General features: G+C 36.2%; 3 protein-coding genes, 1 long non-coding RNA gene and 1 other non-coding gene across 6 annotated transcripts; 2 read left to right on the top strand and 3 right to left on the bottom strand.

The window, feature by feature from the left end:
* Window positions 1–449: 449 nt before the first annotated feature.
* Window positions 450–4,750, bottom strand: LOC110789440 (uncharacterized). Its single transcript, XR_008928408.1, has 5 exons — window positions 3,556–4,750; window positions 3,377–3,470; window positions 1,769–1,936; window positions 1,558–1,665; window positions 450–1,063 (listed from the first exon to the last, which is right to left on the bottom strand). It is a non-coding gene; the product is annotated as an uncharacterized lncRNA (long non-coding RNA).
* Window positions 4,751–5,471: 721 nt separating this feature from the next.
* Window positions 5,472–8,493, bottom strand: LOC130459068 (uncharacterized). 2 transcript variants are annotated; one of them, XM_056837585.1, is made up of 3 exons: window positions 7,808–8,493; window positions 6,256–6,276; window positions 5,472–5,983 (listed from the first exon to the last, which is right to left on the bottom strand). In XM_056837585.1, the coding sequence occupies exons 1-3, from the start codon at window positions 8,115–8,117 to the stop codon at window positions 5,676–5,678; spliced, it is 639 nt and encodes a 212-aa protein (XP_056693563.1). In that variant the 5' UTR covers window positions 8,118–8,493; the 3' UTR covers window positions 5,472–5,675. The 2 variants fall into 2 exon arrangements, with proteins under 2 accessions (XP_056693563.1, XP_056693564.1); XM_056837586.1 differs by lacking the exon at window positions 6,256–6,276 and having other exon boundaries at window positions 7,808–8,468.
* TRNAV-CAC (transfer RNA valine (anticodon CAC)) lies at window positions 8,355–8,428 on the top strand. Its single transcript has one exon. It is a non-coding gene; the product is annotated as a tRNA-Val (tRNA).
* A 5,920-nt stretch (window positions 8,494–14,413) lies between the features above and the next one.
* LOC110789424 (riboflavin biosynthesis protein PYRD, chloroplastic) lies at window positions 14,414–19,857 on the top strand. The gene is made up of 3 exons (XM_021994090.2): window positions 14,414–15,140; window positions 15,645–15,943; window positions 19,097–19,857. The coding sequence occupies exons 1-3, from the start codon at window positions 14,709–14,711 to the stop codon at window positions 19,707–19,709; spliced, it is 1,344 nt and encodes a 447-aa protein (XP_021849782.1). The 5' UTR covers window positions 14,414–14,708; the 3' UTR covers window positions 19,710–19,857.
* LOC110789430 (voltage-dependent chloride channel 1, chloroplastic-like) lies at window positions 19,807–22,645 on the bottom strand. Its single transcript, XM_021994097.2, has 4 exons — window positions 21,822–22,645; window positions 20,979–21,146; window positions 20,444–20,650; window positions 19,807–20,336 (listed from the first exon to the last, which is right to left on the bottom strand). Exons 1-4 carry the CDS (start codon window positions 22,509–22,511, stop codon window positions 20,142–20,144), a joined length of 1,260 nt encoding a protein of 419 aa, XP_021849789.1. The 5' UTR covers window positions 22,512–22,645; the 3' UTR covers window positions 19,807–20,141.
* Between the last annotated feature and the right edge of the window lie 1,079 nt (window positions 22,646–23,724).

The raw sequence follows: 23,724 nt of genomic DNA, 5'->3' as shown, positions 1-23,724 counted from the left end.
GTGTTAAGTAAATATGTTATGGTTGTTAATAATACCTTGCAAGTGAAAGAGCCCGATATTTCATTTGTTACATAAGTATATAATCTGTACATAAAAAGATATAAGAAGTTAAATTATTGAAAAGAACGAATAATAGGGAAGTCTTTTAAGTTACTATATTTATAGTCGCTATAAAAAATGTTTATGAAATGTAAAAATGCACATTTTGCGTTATTTTAAGTATCATCCTCATACATGATCTTGATTTGGTTCCCCGAGATAGCGAAAACAATTTACATAAGTGATCAAGTTTAAGAAATATACTTCTATTTTCTTCATATCAAAACAATAAATACATGTGCAATAAAATCATACAATAATAAGAAAACAAATAAAGAAATTGAAACATCGTCACTTTCAAGAAACCCGACCTTGAATCAATTTCTACCTTCTAAATGTACAAGGCAAACTATAAACATAATACACATTTGTGTATTGCAATAGGACTTGTAGGCTTTTTCAAGGAATATATAGGTTCCTCTAAAACGTTTCCATACCATTAACTTAACATCTAATAAACGAACTTTCCTAATTAACTGCATTCATAAGCTAGCATACAAAGGATTTTAGGGGCATAAGTGCTACAAAATGCTTTTTGTGCCTTTAAGAAGACCCAAAGGGATGTCTAGGATAACAACCGTTTCAAAGAATCAACCTTCAAAGCGAGTCCACTGCAAAACTTTGATTGGATTAAAAAACTCAGATGTTAAGCCAAGTAGTGTGGATTAAAAACTCTAAGGAGCACATTGTCTCTTGATTGTGTTCCTAGACCACCCTACAATGGAAGTGTTTTTTTCTCTTTTTGGTAATTAAAAATGTAACGGTAACCACAGAAGTATTTACAAGGGTGGGGAAAAAAAACACCCACAAACCAACAAGAAACATAAACAAAACCAAAATCTATAGTACAACTACCAAAACAAACAAACAAACAAATGAGCAAACACACGCTCAATAAGAAAACTACAAGCACAAAAAAGTCAACTGAAGTCCACTCTTGCCAAAATGAACAGAGACAGGACTGCTGCATCAAAAAATCAGCAGCAACATTAGAGCCAAAATACTAAACCCAAAATCAATAATCCTGGATACTGAACACAACCATCACAACGCTGGCTTAGACTCACTGATTAAGCTTAGCAAACACACCAGACAAATAGCAGCACCAAAGAAGATCAGAGAAAAAAATAATCAGAAGAAACTTTTCAGCACAGAACAGATCAGGGCAGAACAGGAGACTTGATCAGAGGTGATATCATCAGTGCAGAAACCCCCACTAGAACCCCATTGTAAACCTAATATCTTATAGATCCTTGAACTAACTTTATGCAAGTTTTAGAGTAGAAAATGAATAAGAAAGTTAACGTCAACCTAATATCGCATAGATTCTCGAACTAACTTTATGGATCAACTATTAACCCAAATCAATTTCAGTATAAATTCAAAATTCTAGCACTCAACAAGAGTTGGAATTTAATATTAAAATGTAAACATTATACAAGAGTATAAGATACTAACCTGCACAGCGAGATGATTCTTCAGGCTGCTTACAAGAGTTGTAGTTTTCTTTTCGATCTCATCTCCATGACACAATGCACCGCAATAACCTTTGCTCCAAGTATACACCTTAATATAAAAAATAAAGGACAAGATTCATTAAGGTCATATTTAAGGCCATGGTTAAGAAAAGATTATAGGTTTTCAAGGCAGAGAATATAAAAGTACTTACAGAGGAACAGTGATGTAAGACTCAATAACTACACTTGATAATGCACGAAAGAATATGTCTTAGTTATCAATTGTAGCAGGTGGTGAATTATTGTTGGAGCTTGAATCTACTTCAAAGTCGAAACTGCTCTTCACCTTTGTTTGATCAGCACAATTAATGTGTTTTCATCTATTGAGTCCGCAATTAAATTGGTTAATTAAACATCATAAAACCAATAAGTGGAAAATGCAGTTACAATTTCTTCGACAACTCGAAATTGGACATTATTCAAAACTCTATCTGCATATAAAAAGGAAAAACATTCTCGAGGGATGAATTAATCCTCAATGGTCATACTACACAGCTTGAACAACTATAACCTTGTATTTTTTTTCCCATCATAGCTACATATTACCCTTATGATACTCAATCTGGTTGTCAATAGGTTTGAACTTGGTTTTAACTTAAATATCATCTGCAGGCAATAACCCAGCTATATGCAACATGAGCATATCATTCCCTAAAAATAAAAATAAAACTGAAAAGTTTATATCCAAGTTGGTTTTTAGATAGCAACAATCTATTTACCTATTCTTTCCATTTAATTGTTGGATGCCATCTTTTCGAAAACAAAAGTTGCTTAAAGTATAAAAGAAATACCAAAATGTAGATGATGTTTTAGTTTAGAAAACAAAAAATATGTCCTCTGATTTAACACTTCTACCACCAAGAAGGCAAAAACAAATTAACAACCATTTTGATAAAAATATACTTTGTTCAACATGCAAGCTTACTACAGTCAAGCATTAGACTGTCAATTTGGTGAAGTTTATATTGAAATATTAAGCAAAAACTTATGATTTATCTTACAGAATATATGAATGTGGTGACATTATAACTAAACCACTTATCCCTGTAGTCAATTTGTTCTGGATTTTCCCACCTTTGCAAACCAGGGTAAAGCGGTCAGTCCCATAATTAAATCACACTGATCAAGCAAGAAAACATATCTCATCTGCAAAATGCCTATATAAAATCACCACCCAAGATACAAATTATATATCCAGCTTTAGGCAGGGTCTGCATGTTGTTAAAAAATTTAGGTGCGTCTTCACATTACCTGCATGGCTGCATCCCGTGATTTCAGTACGGGATGCGATACTGCAATACAGAAACCATATAGCAACGGATCTTCTAGGTATACATCTCAATTTAATACTTCACATCACATGATCAGTAGTGTAAGGGTAATAGTCCTATTAGAGTAGAGGCTCATTAGACATAGGTAGGCTCCCCCCTCTGAGTAAAATTATAGTAAATACCATTAATTTCTGTAGTGAACTTGCTAAACAAAAGATTTCTTGGGAAGAAGACCATTTAAAGTAGAATCCATTTGTAAACAAAAGTTCTGGACTTGATGTGAATAAATTGTGAGTCTATTTCTGACTTTTTGCCGTGAAATCAGAATTGTTGCAGCATACTTGAAATAATAGTAACACTAAAGATTGTTGACTCGAGCTTATATGAGGACTTGACTCGCCTTCGTTTAACATGCCAAATAAAAATTTTGCACAAATATATAATCAAACAAGAAAATAAAGAAGAAAATGAGTATACGAAAGGACAAACCTTGGAGTAGAACTTAGGATCAAGACAGTGGACGGAGTTGTTTTGGTTCTGATCTGCATTGTCATTAGCACAAGCCTCTCTGAAGACAAGCCTCCTGTTTCAAGAAAATAAAACTCAGCATCAACAACAACTGATATTGAACAGCGCTGCTTATCTAAAGTGCCCCAAAGTTATCATACCTCTATCATGTTGAAGGTTAAGTGAACAAACCCTTTCTTAAGATTTGGATAAAGACTTCCCATTTCAAACATGTGAAAAGGAAAATAAACAACATAGAACACCAATAAGACAGTAAACTGAGACCAAAACCAAAATAATATAGAGTGCTACAATTCTCATTCAATTTGCAGAACATCTATAAGTAGTTAAGTACCCCTTTCTAGAAATCTGCATCACCACAAAATGCTTCCCACTTCACAAATTGTAAATCAAAACTGTGGATATTACATGTAAACAAAGGATGAGCATTACCCTGCTTTCCTCTATACCCTTAGAAGTTAGAACTCAAAATATAAGAGACCTCCAGGAGCACAGGCTTCTATAACAATCACCAACTAATCTTAACCAAATAAGAGATTGAAGCATGACACTTGTTACGTTCTTGCAAGAAAGGATGACTAACTTCTCCAAAGCAAATTACTAAATTCCCCCACTACATCTCGCTCAAATAAGATACAAAATGAGAGTGAACATTAAGGTTAGGCTAACTATCTCATTAAACTCAACTAAAACCTTTTAACTCAAGTGATCAACCACTCACTTAGAAAATTCTCAACATTAATATTGTGAAAGGAACTATCCAGATCAATCTTACATAAAAATAAAAATAAAAGTAATTATATTACAAGGTGTAATATCCAACTGTATTCTAAAGCTTTAATGAGCTAGAGACAACATTGGCAATTTGAGATACAACTTTAGCAATTCGCAATGGTTGTTGTTGATTAAAAGATATACATGGAGTAATAAACTTGCAACAAGAGAACTAAATCAGGCTAATGACATTAGCCTTTTTTAGATGCATGTTCAGATTAACTAATCTTAATGCTGTGTCAAAAGCGATCCCAGCAACATTTTCCTCATTGTTACATTTCACCTACAATACCCGAGGATAAATCACTCAATAATACCCCCTCGCTCACAGGCCTTAACTTAATTTCTCTCTACATCTTAAAACATCAACCAATCAATTCCATATAACGAGTGATTATTAGCTCAATTCAATACCAACCCATCACCAATTTCGAACAAGATCCCCAGATTTACTAAATTAAATACAATCAACATTCACAACTGCAGATATTGATTCATGAAAATACAACTTTATTTTTAAAAAAATAAGAATCAATTTAATATTACTTCAAATTATAAAAATAAATTAACCTGATTTTCTTGGAAAGGAGCCTTTTTTCATTGGTCTTGTGGCCACCACTTTCGTTGGTGTTGCATGCGCCAGCTTTCCACTTTTCTGGAGCTATCACCTTCGCTAATTCCTCTCTCCTGGCAATTCAAAAAGCCACCAAATTATCTCAACTTTAGTTCGCAATTAAGAAATTCATTAACAGAACTTTAATTAATTACAGGAATCTTTAACATTCCCCGTAATAGTTAACTACTCCGTGCATTACAAGGGAAATGGAGGCAAAAACAACTGCTTTGCTGTTTATTGATAAAAGGAAGGAGGAATAAGCAGATTAAACATTTAAACTGCATCATAATTCAGAACCTATCTGTAGATCAAATTGTATCAAGCCAATGCAATCCCGATGCACGACCATCAGATGCAATGTCATACGGAAGTTCTAAGAATATCGAAATCAAAGGTATCAACCTGCAAAAGGGAATTTTGATACTTAGCTACCACAAAAAAGGGAAAGAGAATAAAAATCAATAACCACAGTATAACCCACCGAACAGTTGGTAACTACAATCACGCAAAATTAGGATGAAAATTTGCAGGGATGTGAAGTACCTGACTTGGAGATACTCTTTGGAAGCAGCACACAATTCTCTCCTGCAGTCCAGTCTGCTGATTTCAGTTGCTCGAGGCATTTGGCAGTGAACATACGTGTAAAGCAAAAGAAAACAGACAACAGAAAGAATTGGCTCCATTCATGGAGATATTATTAATCAAATAAATTTGACTCAAATTACATAGTGGAGATACAATTTTTTGTTATACAGCTCCTGTTAGTGAATGCCTAATGCCTATCGTCATAAATTCTTGTACAAAATCAAATTTTCTACCCACAACAATCCCTTACTAACAAAAGATAAAGTCGGTGGAAGACAAAGTATATCAACTCTTTTTCCTTTTGTACGCAGGACGAACAGTTTCACTGGAAGAAACAACTTTGTCGATTCTAGAAATGCACTCACTCCTTTCTAAAACCTTCTTTTTCCTTTTGAACGAATGACGAACAGTTTCACTCAAAGAAACAACTTTGTCGATTCTAGAAATGTACTCACTCATCCTTTTTAAACCCTTGGGAATTGCAGAGTTGTTACTAGAAATCTTATCTCTAACCAGTTGAACTTCATCAATGGTTTTTTCGTCATTATGAGCTTCTAACTCTATTCTGGAATCACCATGGCTAGATCCTGCACCTGTACAGCACAGAAACAAATAGGATGAATACAAAAGCAGGCAATGAATCCCTAAAGAGCAACTAATTGGGAACAGACTTTGAAGCAAGGGTAAATTCATGAAGAAAGCAATCCAAACATTTTTTTCTTTCCCTTTTTCCAATTCTTTTTTTTATATATGTAAAGAGGTGGTGTGGAACTGTGAAACACATACATGAGGATCACCGATTCACCATGATTAAAGGGTAATGCTTATGAACTGAAAACCAGCAACATAAACCTGGAGATCTTACCAATTACCGCACCGGCACACCCTGTAATAACCGTTATCAGTACCTTCTCAACCTAAATCACTGCATTCAAATTGTTTGAATTCATTGAGAAGCCATACATGCCAGGAGACCTGTGTATTAGAGAACTTCTCTAGCTATAAAGACACATCAGACCAACTTTTGGAAGAATTTTAGCTGTTGGCAAGAATTCAATCAATAACATTACTCAGTGTCACTTTGTCAGAATTAATAATTGGGTATCTATTAGGAAAAACATTACTGTGATAACTGTCATTTTGAGAACTTCTCTAGCTAAAGGCTGAATATGCATCATACAGGCCTACATTCAGAAGGCTAAAGATGTTAGGCGGTAAGCCACTAATGTCATAATCAATTACATAATTCCTATTGTCAGAAAGCAGAGATTTCAGATCTCGAAGAAAATTGAAACACGAAAGACGATTCGTGTTGTTGAGTCAGTTTCATCACCTATTCATGGCCACAGGAGAAGGATAGTATCTCCTGGCATGTATGACCCTAAATAGAGATAGCAAAACCTTGAAGACATTTTCATAGGATGAAAGCCTAAAAGGCCAAGAACAGAAACCAACAACAACAAAAAAAAACGAGAAACGCATAACTATAAGCCTGGCAATTGAAGCTTAGAGTAAGAAGCCAAAGACTACATACTTAGCAAAACCCAGAAACACATTTCCATGTGGTTTCACAGGATTGTACATATGCACAGGAAAAATAAGCACTAAGAAATAACTCGTCTATCCAAGATATCTCCCTAGGTTCGACAACCATTTCTATGGATTCAATGACACCTTTCACTGGAATGGGTCTTTTTTGACAATCAACTATAGCTTTTGCTGCTATTTAGTCTACATTTGGGTGCACAACCACACCAGCTAAGTCCTGCCAAAGCCACTGCATACTTAGCAAAACTTCAAATCAATGGGAGCAATCAGAAGTTCAGAATAAGACCTCCTAAAATGTTGCTTTCCAGACGACTCTCCTTTACTAATACATCCTTAAAAAGCCATTCCGCTTCTCAAATTCGCTCTCTCTAATGCCATGGAACCACAATATCAGTAATCATTACTCATAAACTACACCCCCAACCCTCCTACAGGCTAAAGCACGAAATCCTTGATATAAACTAAACGTTTAAACTACGAGTTTCCACCTTATCGCTCTTATGGAGAGTAAAAAGTTGAAAATTCCAGCAAAATCTACCTCTTTTTTCTTTTTTTTTTGAGGGAACAGCAAAATCTACCTATAGATCTTCTAATTTCCCCAAAATACTTCCCTTTCACATAATAATCAACATTTAAGTTAACAAATTCAAAATTCCAAAGGAAGCTTCTACGTAAAATGCAAACTAACACTGATTCAAAATTGAACTAATTCGTTTAATTTAGCACACACCTCAAGAAAGATAATTCCCAATCAAAACCTACATTATTCAACTGCAAAATCAAAAATCACCACTGCTTGCACAAATCAATTCATTAAAAGAAAATCTTAAAGAAAGAAAGATGAACAACGGAAATGAGAAAAATATTACCGGAGTGGGGCCCAGAGGAAGGTCCGGGTTCGGAGACGTTTTTGTAGAGAGAGAGAGCAGGACGCTGAGAAGAAAGAACAGAAGAAAGACAAGATTTGAGTTGATCAGGCAACGTAGATCTGTATTTTTCCACTTTCTCCGCTATTTTTTTAACTTCTTCTTCAAGCTTGGCAGTTTCTTCTTCTACATCTTCATCTTCCTCTTCTTCCTCTTCCTCTTCGCAGGTAACTGAAGCTTCCGGGTCCCGGTAAGTTGGTTCCGGTACGACGGCGGAGCGAGTGGACTCATCGATTCTCAGCTGGTTCTCCATTCCGAGTCGGTTCGAACCGGTGGGTCGCACTTTCTCTCTCTTACTATCAGTGTGGGTGTGTGTTTCTGGGTGATGTTAGGGCTTTCAATTTTTCGCGAATTTTGAGAATTGGATTTGAATTTTTTTTGGTTAAAGCGCCTGCGCCTCTTGCTTCAGGAAATCTTCATTTTGAAAACTCAAAATATTTGTACACCAATAACCTTTCGATAGTTGAAGGGATGCTTATTAATCAAAGAAGTCTGGGTGGTGTAGTCGGTTATCACGCTAGTCTCACACACTAGAGGTCCCCGGTTCGAACCCGGGCTCAGACAATTTTTTGTCTCCTGACTTTTAAGATTGATTTCCCTCCGAACGAACCATCACCAGAGGAAGAAGAAGTGATAATTGTTTGAAATGAGAGGGTTACCCTTAGAGCATTAACCATGAGGATTTTTTTTGCACTTGGGGAAAAATAAAGGGGAAAAGCCAAAATATTGCTCTTAATGGTTGGGAAAATTTTGCTCTTTGGGTGGGGAAAAATGAAAATCCCCATGGAATGAGGATTTTTTGCTTTTGGATGGGGAATTTTCAGCCAATCATGTCGCGCCATGTGGCTTGCCATGAAAGTCTTTGTAACGATTGTTTTTCAAATGCCATTTTTTTATTATACTTCCGATTCATAAAACAATAAAATAAAATTACTATCGGTCATAAAATTTTAAGATCTACAAATAGACATCCATATTGATATAATTTAACAAAAAAAAAATTCCCTCTAATTTGATTATTTACAACTATAATTACCAAAAACTTAATTACTCATTTCTAATTTTCTGTTTTTTATTTTATTATTTTTATTATTGTTGTTGTTGTTGTTAGAGAAAGAAGTAGTGACTAGTTGGGTTGGAAAGGGATTAAAGACCTAAACTTGACTATTTGGTTGAATTGGAGTTTAACTTACCCCGGGATGATAGTGTAGAACGGGAGTTCATGCTTGATGCTTAGGGAAATTTCACGCACGTCAGGAGATAGTTGGAGCTATTTGTGAATTCAACGCCTATTCATGTAGTGCTTGTGAATCTTCCCCGTTTTTAGCTCTTTTATGTCCATTCCATGATTTGTTGTTGTTTGACACATTCCCTAATCTCGTTTACTTTTGATTTCTTAGTTTAGTTTAATTAGTTTTTGTAACGCCTCGACTTCTAAACACCATTACTTAGGTTAATTATCTTTAAATAGCAGCGGAAATTCTAATTTAGTCGGAGCGTCACAGGTCGTATTTCCCTCGTGGGAAATACACAGCGACATAACCTTTTTAAATTACTAAATAAACTTTATTAATAGATACTTCTAGCATTGACTAAACATTAATATTAAAATCTAACTCATTACTTGAAATTAAACTTAGAGTTTAGTTAATACATCCATTATTACTAGTGAGATATAGTTATCTTTACTAAACACCGATCGTGAATTTGACGGTTGCATCCTCACTCTAAGGCATCCCATGATTTTCTTCGTACCTAAAACAAAAGCAACATCGTGAGCCGAGGGCCAGTAACATACTACCCTAGCAACGTAAACTCATTTCAATTCATTTTATTTAATTTGCAATCAGGGAGAATAGAATATAGTATAATACTTTAATAAACTCATTGCAGTAAAACATCATTTATATCTTGAAACTTTAATAGTTCCCATTATCTTTCATAAAACATCCATTTTACTTGGTAACTGACAAGTTAGCCTTGCGGGACGTCTCCCACCTTGCGATAGTCCTCAAGGAGCACTCTCCCTTGTTGGACATACGCCCGTACGTAAATAGTTTCTTTTTTTAGCTTGCGGTAACCCTCAAGGAGCACTCTTCCGTGTTGGGTGTCCCGCGGTACGGCGGTACGTGCACGACCTAGAAATAGTAACCCCACTAACTACCAGAACCGGTTACACTTTTATTTATCATGTTTCGTATCTTATTCATAACTCATAAACATCATTCTTATAAAATCATTCATAAACATATTTGAACATCGTCATTCATAAAACACACTTATAAACACATTTCATATATATCCCACAATCCAATAAAAAGCATATCATTATAAATACGTTTCATAATCTCATAAAACACATTTCATAAGGGGATTGTGGGTGTTAGCAATAGATGTTACCTCAATCGTAGTTTACACTTCTTATTCGATGGATCGTTCGTCCTGAGTTCCGAGTTTGATTCTTTCAAGATATTAAATCATTGAATTAGTATCAAAACGATAAATAATTTAAAATCGATATTTTATAAATAACAGTTTTTATAAGTTGTGAATTTATAACAAAATCTTAATAAAAATATAATTTCATAATTTAACGAAAATATTATTAAACGAAATTTCAATCGAAATATATATATCGATTTTACATGAAAATATTATTTAAATTCCAATTTTGGTAAATGAGGCTAGTTATTTATTTCAGTAAAATCAATAATTAAATCTGAAAAATAATAAGCAATTTATTAGTAAATAATTAAAAGGAACAAAATTCATTATAACATTCATAGTTGTCTTACCCAAAGCCCAAGGATTTAGAATTGGGCCATCTTTGTTTTGGGTTTATTGGATCAAGGAAAACAAAGTCGTATTTTGGCTTTTTGGTTTCCCGGAAGTCGACCAAAGAGGAGATGGGAATGCGAAGCAGGGGGAGCACGAAGGGGAGGAGAGGAAGGGAGACAGAGGTGGTTGGGTACGGTGGTCCGGCGTCACAAGTCAGCACTGGTGAATGCGACCGTGGTGGGGTTGGTTTTGCGGCGGCAAACAACAAGGGAGGGAAGAGGAGGTCACGCAAAAACAGGGTAAAGCAGGGGAGGGGGGTGTTTCCGGTCGATTCCGGGCGGCGCAGCAGCCGTTCGCCGGGGTATTTTGTGGCGGAGATTTACTAGAGGGGTGGTGCGGTGGCTGGGGAGTGGTGGTGTGGTTGAGGTGGTGCAACAGGGGGACGAAAAGAGGGAGGCAGGGGAGGGGAGTTGCGGAGCTGCGAGGAGAGGAGAGCAATAAGGGGTGGTTGCGACGGTGGTGGATGATCGAGGTGGTGCTAGGCAGCAGGGGTAGTGGTGATTGGCGGTGGTTTCGGTGGCGGCAGCCACCGATGGTAGTGGTGGTTTTAACTGAAATTGAAATTGGTTTGGTTATTGAAATTGGAGTCGATTGTATGAAGAATTGGAGCAGATTTTTGCTATAATTTATAGTTTTAAGTAGAGTGAAAGAGAAGCTGAAGTCCTTGGGGAGCAAGGCATGAACAAGGACTGAATTGAGGGAAGAGAGGAATGAAGAAATTTCTTCATTCTTGCTTTGTACGTGGAGGGCAACTTGGAGAGCAAGGGAAGAAAGGGAAATGGAATGTTGGTGCTCCAAGGGAATTTTCGTAATTTCACATGGTTGTACTAAAATTCAGAAATTTTGTTGTTATTTTTGGAAACTACTAAAAATAGAAATGTTTAGCTAAAATTATTCTTTATGAAAATATCGTTAACGAAAAATAAATAAATTTTCGTTTATAATTTATCGTTTAAAATAAATCGTAAAAACATTTAAAATAATGAAATTTGATTATTCATAATTATTTAAAACGTAATCAAGCTAATAAATATTTTTAATTTTAATAAATCAAGTTTAAAAATTCCGGGATATTACAGTTTTAGTCTATTATGATTCTCCAAAACCCCGTTCTGACCTAGCTTGTTGTTCGATTAGCATAAATTAGCGCACCTTAGTCCTTGTGGATTCCGACCCTTGCTTACCGCTTACTTGTGTTTAGTGGTTAGTTTAGGTAATTTGTTTGATTAGGAGAGACTAGTAACGACCTAGTTTCCCCTCGATCACTCACATAAACTCCTAAAAAGGGATAATTAAGTAATAAATAGGACAAAGTGTGATGATGTGTAATGATTTGATTTGGTTGGAGAAAAAGGCGGAGTCTTGAATTTTCAAACCGGCCTCCAGACTTGCTACAATCTTATAACACATTATCACAAAAGTCTGGATAGAGACTACGCTCGAGATTCCACTCTAGATTAGGGATAATCTCACCATAATATGTGTTCCAAAACAAAATACAGTATGTCAACTAGTAAAAGTTAACTAAGGAAGTAGGGAGTCTATAGGCCCTGTTTAGTTCACCTTATTTCAAAACCTTATTACTTATTTCAGATTTAATCAGATCAGAAAAAATAAGTTTAGATCAGATATTATTATTATTATTGTTGTTGTTGTTGTTGTTGTTGTTGTTATTGTTGTTGTTGTTGTTGTCTGCCGGAGGGGGAGAGGTGAAAGTTGAGTGAAAAAAATGAAGGGAGGGGTAATATTTTATAAGGATAAAAGTGGACTTTCATGTTTAAAATGCGGACGTTTTTAGCGTATGCGAGCTTCGAATAACGATACACTAATTTTTGTGTCTAGTATTTCCTTTGTTTCAGAATACTCGCAGCACTTGTGTTTCCGCGTAGTTTTGGAAAATGTTTGTGAGTAGCACATAAAAATGAATAAATTAATGTACAAGTGGAGTTGATGTCTTGTTGGTGATATTTTAATTGTTTTATAAGAGATAAATGAGTAATAAAGAATTGGTGTAAGTGGGATATAAATGGGAGGATGGGTGATCTCACAAGCGTTGAAAGTATAAAGAAATAGCCGGAGAAAATTAAGTATTAAAAAATCGGAAATTTTACGAAATGCCCCCGAGTTTTTCCGTAATTCACCAAACGCCTATCAAGTTTCAATAATTCATAAAACACCTCTATTTCAATACTTAATACCCCATTTACCCTAGTGACGTCATCAACCCCAATTGAACCCACTAACCCCTAATTAACCCACCCATTAACCCATTTCCCCCTTTTCCTTTCTCTCTTCCACTTTCTTCTTCCGTGGCCTTTTCTCCATGCCTGCCCCCCGCCACCCTCTTCCCAGATTCCCAGTTGACCACCACCACCAACGTTTCCGACGTTCTCTCTTCCCAAAATCCCACCCACTACCATTCTCGCATGCCGCCACCAAAATCGTGGCCGCCCAATTGCTCATTGCCGCCACCAAGCAATTAGTATTTGATTTTCTTCTATGCAATTTTCGGATCTTAATTTGTACTCCTTGAGAGCTAGTAAACGACGATGATGATGCTATAAGCTCGACACCAATGGATTGATTGCAATGCTAATATGCTTATTTAAACGACGATGATGATGATATGCTGATTGCAATGCTAATATGGATTGTAAACGTCGATGATGATGATATGCTCATTTAAGAATATTTGTGAGATAATGGGTCTGTAACTGAGGATGGGAATTTGATTGCAATGCTACTCCGACAACAACTTCGGTTTGGTGCTCGGTTTTTGATTTTTATGCAATGCTATTTTGATTGCAATTTTGATTTGGTGGTGATTCTGGTGTGGTTGTTGGGGTGGTGCTGACCAAGGTAGAGAGGAAGCAGAGGGAGGGGAGGCGTTGGTGGGTGTTGGCAAGGGTGGAGGTGTGTTATTTTGGTGGGCGTCGGCAAGGGTGGAGGTGAATGTGAGGGAGGAAGATATCAGAAATATATATGACTGCCATGATAGTGAGGTGGATGGTGAGTTAATGGAAGAAGGAAGGGGAGAGAGAAAAGAAAAAGAAATTGGTGGGTTAGTGGGTTAATGAGTGGGTTGATTAGGGAGTTAATTAAAAGGTTAAATAGGGATTAATGAGTTAATTAGACGTTAATTGGTATATTGTAGGATCGATGACGTCATTAAAAGTATTTGGTGTATTAAATATTGAAATAGGGGTAGTTGGGGTATTACGTATTAAAATATGGATATATTGAGGGTTTCTAAACCTCAAATGGCTTGTGTCCATATGGACACAAGTGATCCAAATACAACCATCTTGAGTACCAACACATAATATATCAGTAGCAAAATGCAAAATTGCTTAGAAGTACCACCAATACAAAGTCATATTGTGTTATTGGTATTCACATAATTTGTATTGGTACTAACATATTCTGTATTGGTACTCCAGATTCTGTATTGGTACTCACTTGTGTCCATATCACTTGTGACAAAGATTTCCTCGGATATATTACGAATTATTGAAATATAATGGACGTTTGGTGAATTATAGCAAAACAAAAGCATTTCCTAAAATTTCCGCATATCACTTGTGATAAAGACTTCCTCAGATATATTACGAATTATTGAAATTTGATGGGCGTTTGGTGAATTATAGCAAAACAAAAGCATTTCCTAAAATTTCCGTAAAAAAAAGAGGGAACAGGCGAATAGCCGTTGTAGGCTTGTAGCACAGAGCAATACGACGTCGGATCAGAGCCCTCCTTCAGCTCACATTCTCAATGCTCCAATCTCCAACTACTGCTTCCCCGCAGCATGGTTCTTGCTGTTGCAGGTGTTTCTTGTAAACTTGCCCACCTCACTTCTCTTTATTATTGTATTTAATTTATTTCTCTCTGTAATTTTGCTCAAATTGAGTTATACTTTCATTTAATGGCTGATAAATCTGATTGCTTTTAGCCATTTTGCATTTACATAATTGTCAATCAACCAAAATTGCTAATTACCAAAACAAACATGAATTATCTCACTCTTTCAAACCCAAATTCCATCTTCAATCCACCTATAGTCTCACCCCACCTCACAAAATCAACATATAAATCTGTTTCTGGGTCTTTTAGTTTGCCCAAATTGGTGCCGAACCCACATAAAAACATGGGTTATTTGAGAAAACCCATATTTGATTCAAGATTCAATAATGGGTATTCGAGTATGGAAAAAAGGTTATCCGGGGCAAGTTTTAGTTTCAGAATTGGTGGTGATGTTGTGAAAGTGAGGTGTGAGAGTAAAAATGAAGATGATGCATTTTACATGAGAAAGTCCGTGGAGCTAGCTAAGCAGGCAATTGGGTGTACTAGTCCTAATCCTATGGTTGGCTGTATTATTGTTAAAGATGGTAAGATTGTTGGTCAAGGGTTTCATCCTAAGGCAGGTCAGCCTCATGCTGAGGTAATAATTAACTCGTACTAATGATGATTGGATTAGTGAAGTGCTCAATGTTGATAATTCTCATATTTTATGGTACTGCAAAAGTGATTTTTACAATCCATATTTCATTGTTTACAAATTGTTTTGTATATGGAATGTGGTGAATTAGTTGTTAAAGTATACTCCTGAAGTGCTTGTTTTGATGGATTGGTGGTCAAATTTTGTTTGGAGATTTAGTTCTGGTGCTTGTTGGATGTTACAGACTTATAGTCGTGTTTTAATGGGAGTACAATCATATTTGTCGTGCACTTTAGAAGCAAATACACAGAAGTTGTTATGCACAATTTATGGTGAGTATCTCAATTAGTAATTAGAATGTGGTGTAATGTTTTATGTTAATTACGAGTACTCTTGTAATGCTTGTTTTGGTGGTCAATTTTGTTTGTAGATTGATTCATGGTGTATCTTATACGGTATTCGTCTCGTTAGTTCCGTTATTGATGATGTAAAGGTGAAACTTTGAAGGTTTTTGCTTTAAGGGATGCTGGGGAGAAGGCTGAGAATGCAACTGCTTATGTGACTTTGGAACCCTGCAATCATTATGGAAAAACTCCTCCCTGTTCCGAGGCTTTGATCAAAGCCAAAGTGAAGAAAGTTGTGGTCGGCATGGTGGATCCGAACCCTATTGTTTCATCTAGGGGGATTAATAGGCTTCAAGAAGCAGGCATTGAAGTAGTTGTTGGAGTTGAGGAAGATTTATGCAACAAGCTCAATGAAGCATTTATTCACAAAATGATTTCTGGGAAGCCTTTTGTTACTCTCAGGTAAAGCTTATTGTTCCATTTAATTGTTGGTAATGGTGATGATTTGCATTGAGTATGATAAGGACATGAATCCATGAGTTTATTTAGGTTATGTAAGGTGAAGTTGTGGAAAGGACAGGTTACGCACTATGTGTGCTCCTTCGGTGTTGAAAATTTTGAATTACCACGTCAAGTTTGCTGTGTTTTTCTCTAGACGCATCAAATGATTACAGGTTTTGAAGCTTTGATACATCATTTGTGGATCTTTTACCAAACTGACTACTTTTACAAATTTTATTTACCGAAATAACTACTTTTTAATTCTATTTCCCAACCGGGTTTTTATTTTTTATTTTTTTATTTTTGACTAAAAAACAAGTAATTTTTGCTACTAGCCGTAAAGTATTCTCAAATAAAATCAACCCAAAACATAAATTACAAACCAAAGAATAATTACTTCACTTGTAAGAATGACATAATGCTAATCCATGTTCTACACGGCCAAGGAAGTTTCAAAATATGACCATCAGAATGATTTTCTATTGGTCACCTTCTTGGTTCTTTTACTTTCTTCCTAATCGAGAGAGCACTTCCTCCAATAACAACTAAGAAACGGGTTTAGGAAAGATAGCAAAAACATGATTTCGAATTCTCGACAGAGATAGCAGAAACTCATCGAGCTAAAACCCCTAAACGACAGATCATTAGAGAAGTATATCAATTTTCTCTAAGACCAAAGAAAAATAACTTGTACTTCGTATTATACTTAGAATAAAATGCCGTGCAAACATAAGACAATTGATCCCAAGGCAGACATATCATAATAAGGCCTATTTTAGGCATAACAAACAAATAGTCTGCAACCAAGTTTTATTTTCTTAACAGTACAATACCAACTCAAAGTTTAGAAAATAAATAAAGAGCATATTTAAGGGCTTTCAACCTCATAAGGTAAAATCTCACTTATACTCTTGTTCCACTAAAACATGTCAATTATCATAGTAAAGGGTATTTCCAGTCATGTCCGCTCCTAAAAATGAATCATCCTACACTTCAGAAAACATGCAAGTAATTAATATCAATGAATAATAAAGCAGTAACTAAATTTGTAGTTAATAACAATGAACAAAAACACTCATACGTACCTGCATTTTACATTGTTTAAGATCTTCTCTTTTTGGCACAAGTCCTCGAGTTGTGTCCTACTCCTTTACACGTTGAACATCGATTGGACACACTTTTTCCTTTGATATCCATCTCAGTTTTTAGACGAGTGGAATAAGGTCTACCTGCTTTATTTCTTTTCATATTTGGATTTGGAACTAAATCGTTACCTGCATAATATTGCCAACAACGCTTATCTAGTATATGATGAAATTTTGAAGTGTAAACCTTCTCCATTGTAGAAACTTTATACCATGGCTTTACAAAAGGCTCAAAGCCAATGTTACGAGACTCACACGCTGCAAGGACATGTGAGCATGGAATACTATAAAGTTGCCATTTTTGACATGAACAACTTTTTTCTTTGAGGTTCACTAGATGAGTATGACCACCTTTGTATACATGTTCGGGGTAAGAACTATGGCCTCTTTTCACTGAGAAGATTCCCTTTTGGGGATCAAATGTCTCAACATGATGCCTATTTGCATTTTCTGCATTGTGATTTGTGACTCAACTTTTGATTCACAATATTAGTCATACCGGTTCACTATTAAAAAAAATTCCAAACCGGTTCACTATTAAAAAAAAACTCAATCCGGTTCATTGGTTTTTACTTCAAAGTCAAAATAGTAGCTAATTTGGGAAATAAAATTCTAAAGTAGCCATTTTGATAAATAAAATTGTAAAAGTAGCTATTTTGGTAAAAGATCCCATCATTTTCTGCGTTTGTGAGCTTGAAACGCATCAAGTAATGCAATTTTTCTACTTTGGTGTTTATTTTTATAAAGCTAAGCAAATGAGACTCTTTTTACTTTCACAAAAGCATGGTAAGGCATGATAATACTGTGTCCTGCTGGCAGTAGTGGTTAGCAGCTCTTAGTGCAGTGGGCTAGCAGTGTAAGAGCATGGTAAGGTGTAGTGTGTGTGGGTCATGTTTTGGGTGTGTGCAGGCTGTGTTTGGTGTTTGTAGGCTATCTTGGGTTTTGTACAGGTTGTTTTTGGTGTATGCTGGTTGCATGAGTACTTGGTATGTATGGTGCAGGTGTGTGAGGGACAGTATGTGAGACTGTCGAATTGTGAGTTTGTAAGTGTGACAGTACAGGCAAGATTATGTTGTGAATTGGTTGAGTATCTTGCGGGTGTCTAGTATTGTTTGTAAATTAGAGTTAGCCGCTTTGTGAAGTTCTTTAGGAGAGAAATTAAGTTTAGCTCAGTGGTCATAGTTTTTGTTGTCTATATTTGTCATTGTCACTCGTGACTCCGTGAGTTGTTTTAGAGCTGGTGTTTCATTGTTGTTTGAGTTATTTGATATTTGATGTTATGAGTAAATTATACTTTTCTTTCTGCGTTATTCGTGGTCGTATTTATATTGAAATTCTGAGTTTGTTTAATATGGCTTGATTTGGTTTAATATACCTACGGTTAGTAAACCTGCGTTTTCTGGCAGGTATTATGCATCATGGAATTTCACCACCCGGGTATATAATAGATAATACACTTGTTTGGCTATAATTTGATCCCTATTCCAGATCATAAAATAAGTTAAGGTCAAAGGAGTGAGGCCTCAGAGCTCACTACATATAGTTTTAGTTGTTGTTTGTGTAATAGATATTCACAATAGAGGATAGATAAAGAATGACAGGCATGCAACTGATGGAGAAATAGGTCGCTTGAAATAAGCATGAAATTTAGACTGCAAAGCCTTTCTGGTTTGTCTTGTTCAGAAACACTCTCTTTACTGGTTCCCAAAATATTACGGAGTATGATTTGCTGTGTTTTTTAAACACGGCAAATGACAATTCTAAAATTGCAGCCCTTAATATTGCAGCTACCCAAAATCGCAGCAAAATCAACATTATTTTACTAGTGTTGCCATCTAAAATTGGTTGAGTGACGCTTTCTTATTATTCCATTTAAATTTCTTTGTACATGACACAAATTTTGGAAGCTTTTTCTGGGGTTTCTATATGTTTTGCATGTAGCTAATGGTTACTACTAATCGAGTTGCAGATACTCCATCTCCGTTAATGCTGTGCTTATAGATCAACTGGGGGATAAAGTTGCAGAGCGTGGAGGATATTACTCTCAATTGCTACAAGAATATGATGCAGTAATACATGCAGCAACCACCACGATGGACAAAGCAATGTCATTCGTTACATCACAAGAACCAAATGCCCGTCAACCTCAACAAATATTTATAGCTAAGAAATCTGATTTCCTTAACTGGGATTTGGAACTACTTGTAGAAGCAGACTGTAAACCAATTATATTTGTGGACGAGGAAGTAATACTACCACCGGAAATGTCTCAGAAGGGTATTGAAACAGTTGTTATGGACGACATCAGTTTGGATGCTGTTTTGGAGTATTGCAGTAGACAAGGAATGTGTAATGTATTGGTAGATTTGAGAGGGAAACTAAGCGTTTGGGAAGACGTTTTGGAGAAAGGTTTTCTAACGAATTCGGTACAAAAGGTGGTAGTGGAGGTACTACCTCTTTGGGTAGGGGATGATGTCAATCTTTCTTCCTCAACAATGATGAGTCTCACCCAAAGTAAGAGGTTGAAGAACTTATCAACTAGGATTATACAAGACACTGTGTTACTTGAGGGATATTTTTGATCTTTATATAGTATTTAATGACTTTATTTCTCATAGAAGAGAATTGTTATGATTTTGTCAGAATTTCAAGTGTATTTACTGTTTTTACAGAATCAACTAAATAAAATTATATGGAATATCAAGAGCCAAAATTTTACAAAAAGTGGTAGCCATGTTTGTTTTTAACTACATACATACAGATGTCTACCGATCATATTTATGAGTTATGTACAAACAGGATTCTGGTCAGTCGTCCAAACTTCAAACCGTAGATTTACAGAGATAATCATCCCTTTCAGATTCAAGAACACTCTCAGTTGATTACCTGAGAAAGAAAAATCAGTTTACACTGCATCTTCTGATGTTGCATTATAACACGCGTGAGTGCTCGTTATACTGGTAGGTCTTCTTTTTAAGTTTCATCAAAGTTTCGTCAAATGTTGCCAAGTTTCATCAAGTCTTATCAACACGTGACGCTGGCCAACCATTCGTTGAGTGCTCGTTATACTGGTAGGTCTTCTTTTTAGCATTGACCCGGATTTTAACTGCCTTCTGGACTGTAATAGCTTCCTGAATGTTGGTACAAAGCACCTTGCACAGTGCATCTAGTGCAAGCATAGGGAAGGGCTCTTCAATAAGTACACCCACCTACAAAAGTTTCGAACAACAGATGCCCAATATCGTGATAAACCATACACAAGATGATAATTAAGGAAACTTTGACAGTGTGATTCAAAACGGGGGATAAGGAATACCTCTTCTATGCAGAACAAAGATGCTGCGCTGATAAAAGTGGCAGGAACCACAATCCAGTGGCAATCATCCCATAGTATGACAGGTAATGTGAGATGCCAAAGAACAAGGAACCTTGAGGTCAGCCGAGTGTATGACAAAGGAATGGGTGTACCCACTATTTGTTCACAAACACTAATCCCATCGTGGAAACGGGATAACTTCGAATCCTGCATTGTGCAAATGCTTTTTTAAGGACTTGAAATACCTTCACTAAGGGTCTGTTTGTTTCAACTTATTTCAGCAAAAAAAAGTTCAGTCCAGCCAAACTTTTCAGACAATTTAACATGCAAATAAGTTCTTTTCATCAAAAATAATAAGTTCAGATAAGTTAGTTTCAGTCAAATTCAGTTGAATCAAACAGAAACTAAGTTGTGTGGATCAAAACACCCACCACAACATCCAAAGCATATAACAAACCTGTTACTTTGTTTAGACCACTTAATTTATTTCATCACAGTTCAAGAAAATAGATGCATGATTCAGAGGGAAATTTACCAATGCGATTCTCTTTTGGTTCTCTAGACTTAACAACTGAAGGCTCTGAGATATGAATTGTATTATACACTGCGGCCGGTGCTTTGAACTGAGAACTACTGCTAAATCATCTGCTTCAAGTATGCTTTGGAGGTCTCGCCTAACATCGGAGTCAGAAAGCAAATGGCACTGCAGAACCCCGGATATTTTTTATTATGCCACAGAAATCATACAACATAGAGTATCACCACAAAAAGATCTTTCTAAAGTGATCAAGTAAGCATAACATAATCCAACATTAGCTGCATCCACCATAGTAAAATCTGTCGGATTCAAGTCCAATCAATTACAAGGAGCATGGACTTTTTAATTTTTTCAAAGTTTTGGCAAGTACAAACAGTACAAAGCATACCTCAGCAGTTTGCACAGCAAAGCAGCAAGAACATAGCATGAAGGGTTGAACTTTTTTTTGTTAAATACCTTAAAAGTTTTGCTGGCACATATTCTTTCCTTTAATTTTGGTTTAGGCATAGATAAGGGTTAATTAACAACATTCCACTTTGTAAATTAAATTAAATTTGTAAGCACTTTTGCAATACAGCCATACTTTCAAGAATTATGGATGACAAATGACTAAATAAAGTTTAAGTATCATATGCATACACTAAATAAAGAGCAATAGTGTAACTTGCATTGACTTGCATTGTTATAAAGCAGGAACAGGTTAGTCTCCTTACCACAAAATCACCAATTCATCACACAAATTCTCATTCAACCAAAAAAAAATCATTTTCTGACCAATTGAAGGCAAAAAATCACAAACAATTGTAACTTAGAATTCCAAAATTGACTGAAAACTCAAACCTTAAGGGCAATAGGGAAAGCCATAATGTACTGCAAAAGACTCCTCTTCATAATCCCATCATTGAAATCATCCACATAAGCAATGACCTCCCTAGCAAGCTCAGTAGCCCCACCAATGACCTTAGTCCAAGCCTGCCTCCCTTCCACGTACCTCGAGTACGAGGCCTCGGTCCGAAACACAAGCAGAAGGGCCAAGGCGGGGGCCGTAAGCTGATAAGGCAAGGAAGATGCCCTCAACACAGGGAAAAACTCAGGCAACAAATCCAAGGTCACAGCAGTATTATACCCAGAAACAATAACAGCCACAGAAGTGAAGAAAAGCACAGGAGGGAGGAGGGAGACAATCACCCTTGAAGAAAGTGAAGACAACAGATGTCTTACATGCCTAAGGGAGCTTCTATGTTCTGCCCAACTTTCATGATTATACAAAACCCTCTTTTTTCTCATACCCTTTTCCTGAACTGCATCAGCCCAATCAGGTAAAGCTGTCAAAATTGAGATTAAATTTAGGGGTTTTCTGGGGTTTTGGGGATCTGGGGAGAGTGAAGATTGGATTTTTAGATGGAATTTGTAAATGGGTTTTAAGGGAAGAGGTAAAGAGGATAATTTAGGGGAGATTTTGGGGATGAATTTGGAAGAAAAGGGTGGTTTTGAAGGAGGGTTTATTGTTTTGGATGATGAATTTGACATTTTAGGGATTTTTAAAAATTGGAAGGAAAAAGAGGAGAAAGGTTTAGGGCAGAGAGAGAAATGGAGTTCAAACAGTGAAGAGTAGAGCTATAGAGGAGGAAGAAGAAATGGGTACTTGGGTAGTTAGAAACCGTTGATTGCGTTAGATTTTTTTTACACTTTTTGCTTTTTTGGTTTGTCACCTCCACCCACCACATGTGCACAACCTACGGCTAGATATCTTTCATACCTACGGCCAGATATTTTCGGCACGAGTGTGTATCTAGAGTTTGGTAGAGAAAAAAAAAGAAGAAGTACGGATTACTTCACATAATTTTATTTAATGCTTCTCCTTTTATTTGTTATATGACCAAGTTTTATGAGAGCTTCTTGGTTAAAATATGATAAGTAGACAAATAGTGGATGTCAACTAGATTAATTGGTAAAGTTTCAGGGTGGTACTCAAAACATGAGATTGAATCTCGTTTATATCATTTGTTGCCTTACCCCTTTATGGCATTTTCTACAAAAAAAAAAAAAAGATAAGTAAAATGAGACGGAGGAGGAGAGTTGTGAAATGCAGGCTGCAATCAGCCCTCATTGGCGAGCTTAAGGCCATTCTCATGGGGCTACAATTATTTGAGGACAAGGGTTGGTCAAATACGATTGTGTGCTTGGACTCCCAACAAGCTAGCAGTGACCGCTTGTTGCAGCCTTATAGGTGTGCAAGACGATAACTATTTGATTGTCAAACAATGCAGGGACCTCGTGAAGAGAGTTGGTGAGGCTTAAGTTGGAGTTTGAGGGCGTGGTGGAAACAAAGTAGCGGATATATGTCCTAGATATTGTAGGACTTCTGATTTTGTAACAAACACACAGTATATTTTTATATTTTTCAGTACAGTCTGTAGTTCTTGGACGTTTCAGTGATTTCTTGTTCAAAGCTGACTTGATGATCGTCTTCCCCTTAAATTGGTTGAGACTAGTCACACACCAAAGAACACCGGCCTCTCAAGCAATTGTCTTGAGCAATTTTGATTATATCGAAAAAGAAAAAGAAAAAGAAAAAACAGAAAGAAACAAAGAGACAATGATGATAATTAACACGGAGTAGTAGACATCTCTTCAAGTCTGATGTAACTTGACAAATAAGATCAGCAAAACTGATGCTCCAAAAGAACTCTGCATCAGGTTCTAAACTTGTAGGGAAATACCATGAGTCTAGGCACCAACG

Source organism: Spinacia oleracea, chromosome 2 (assembly GCF_020520425.1).
Source record: "Spinacia oleracea cultivar Varoflay chromosome 2, BTI_SOV_V1, whole genome shotgun sequence".
In the NCBI taxonomy this organism is placed as follows: Eukaryota; Viridiplantae; Streptophyta; class Magnoliopsida; order Caryophyllales; family Amaranthaceae; genus Spinacia; species Spinacia oleracea.
The sequence above is the reverse complement of the archived record's forward strand: the minus strand, read 5'-3'. Positions and strand labels throughout refer to the sequence as shown.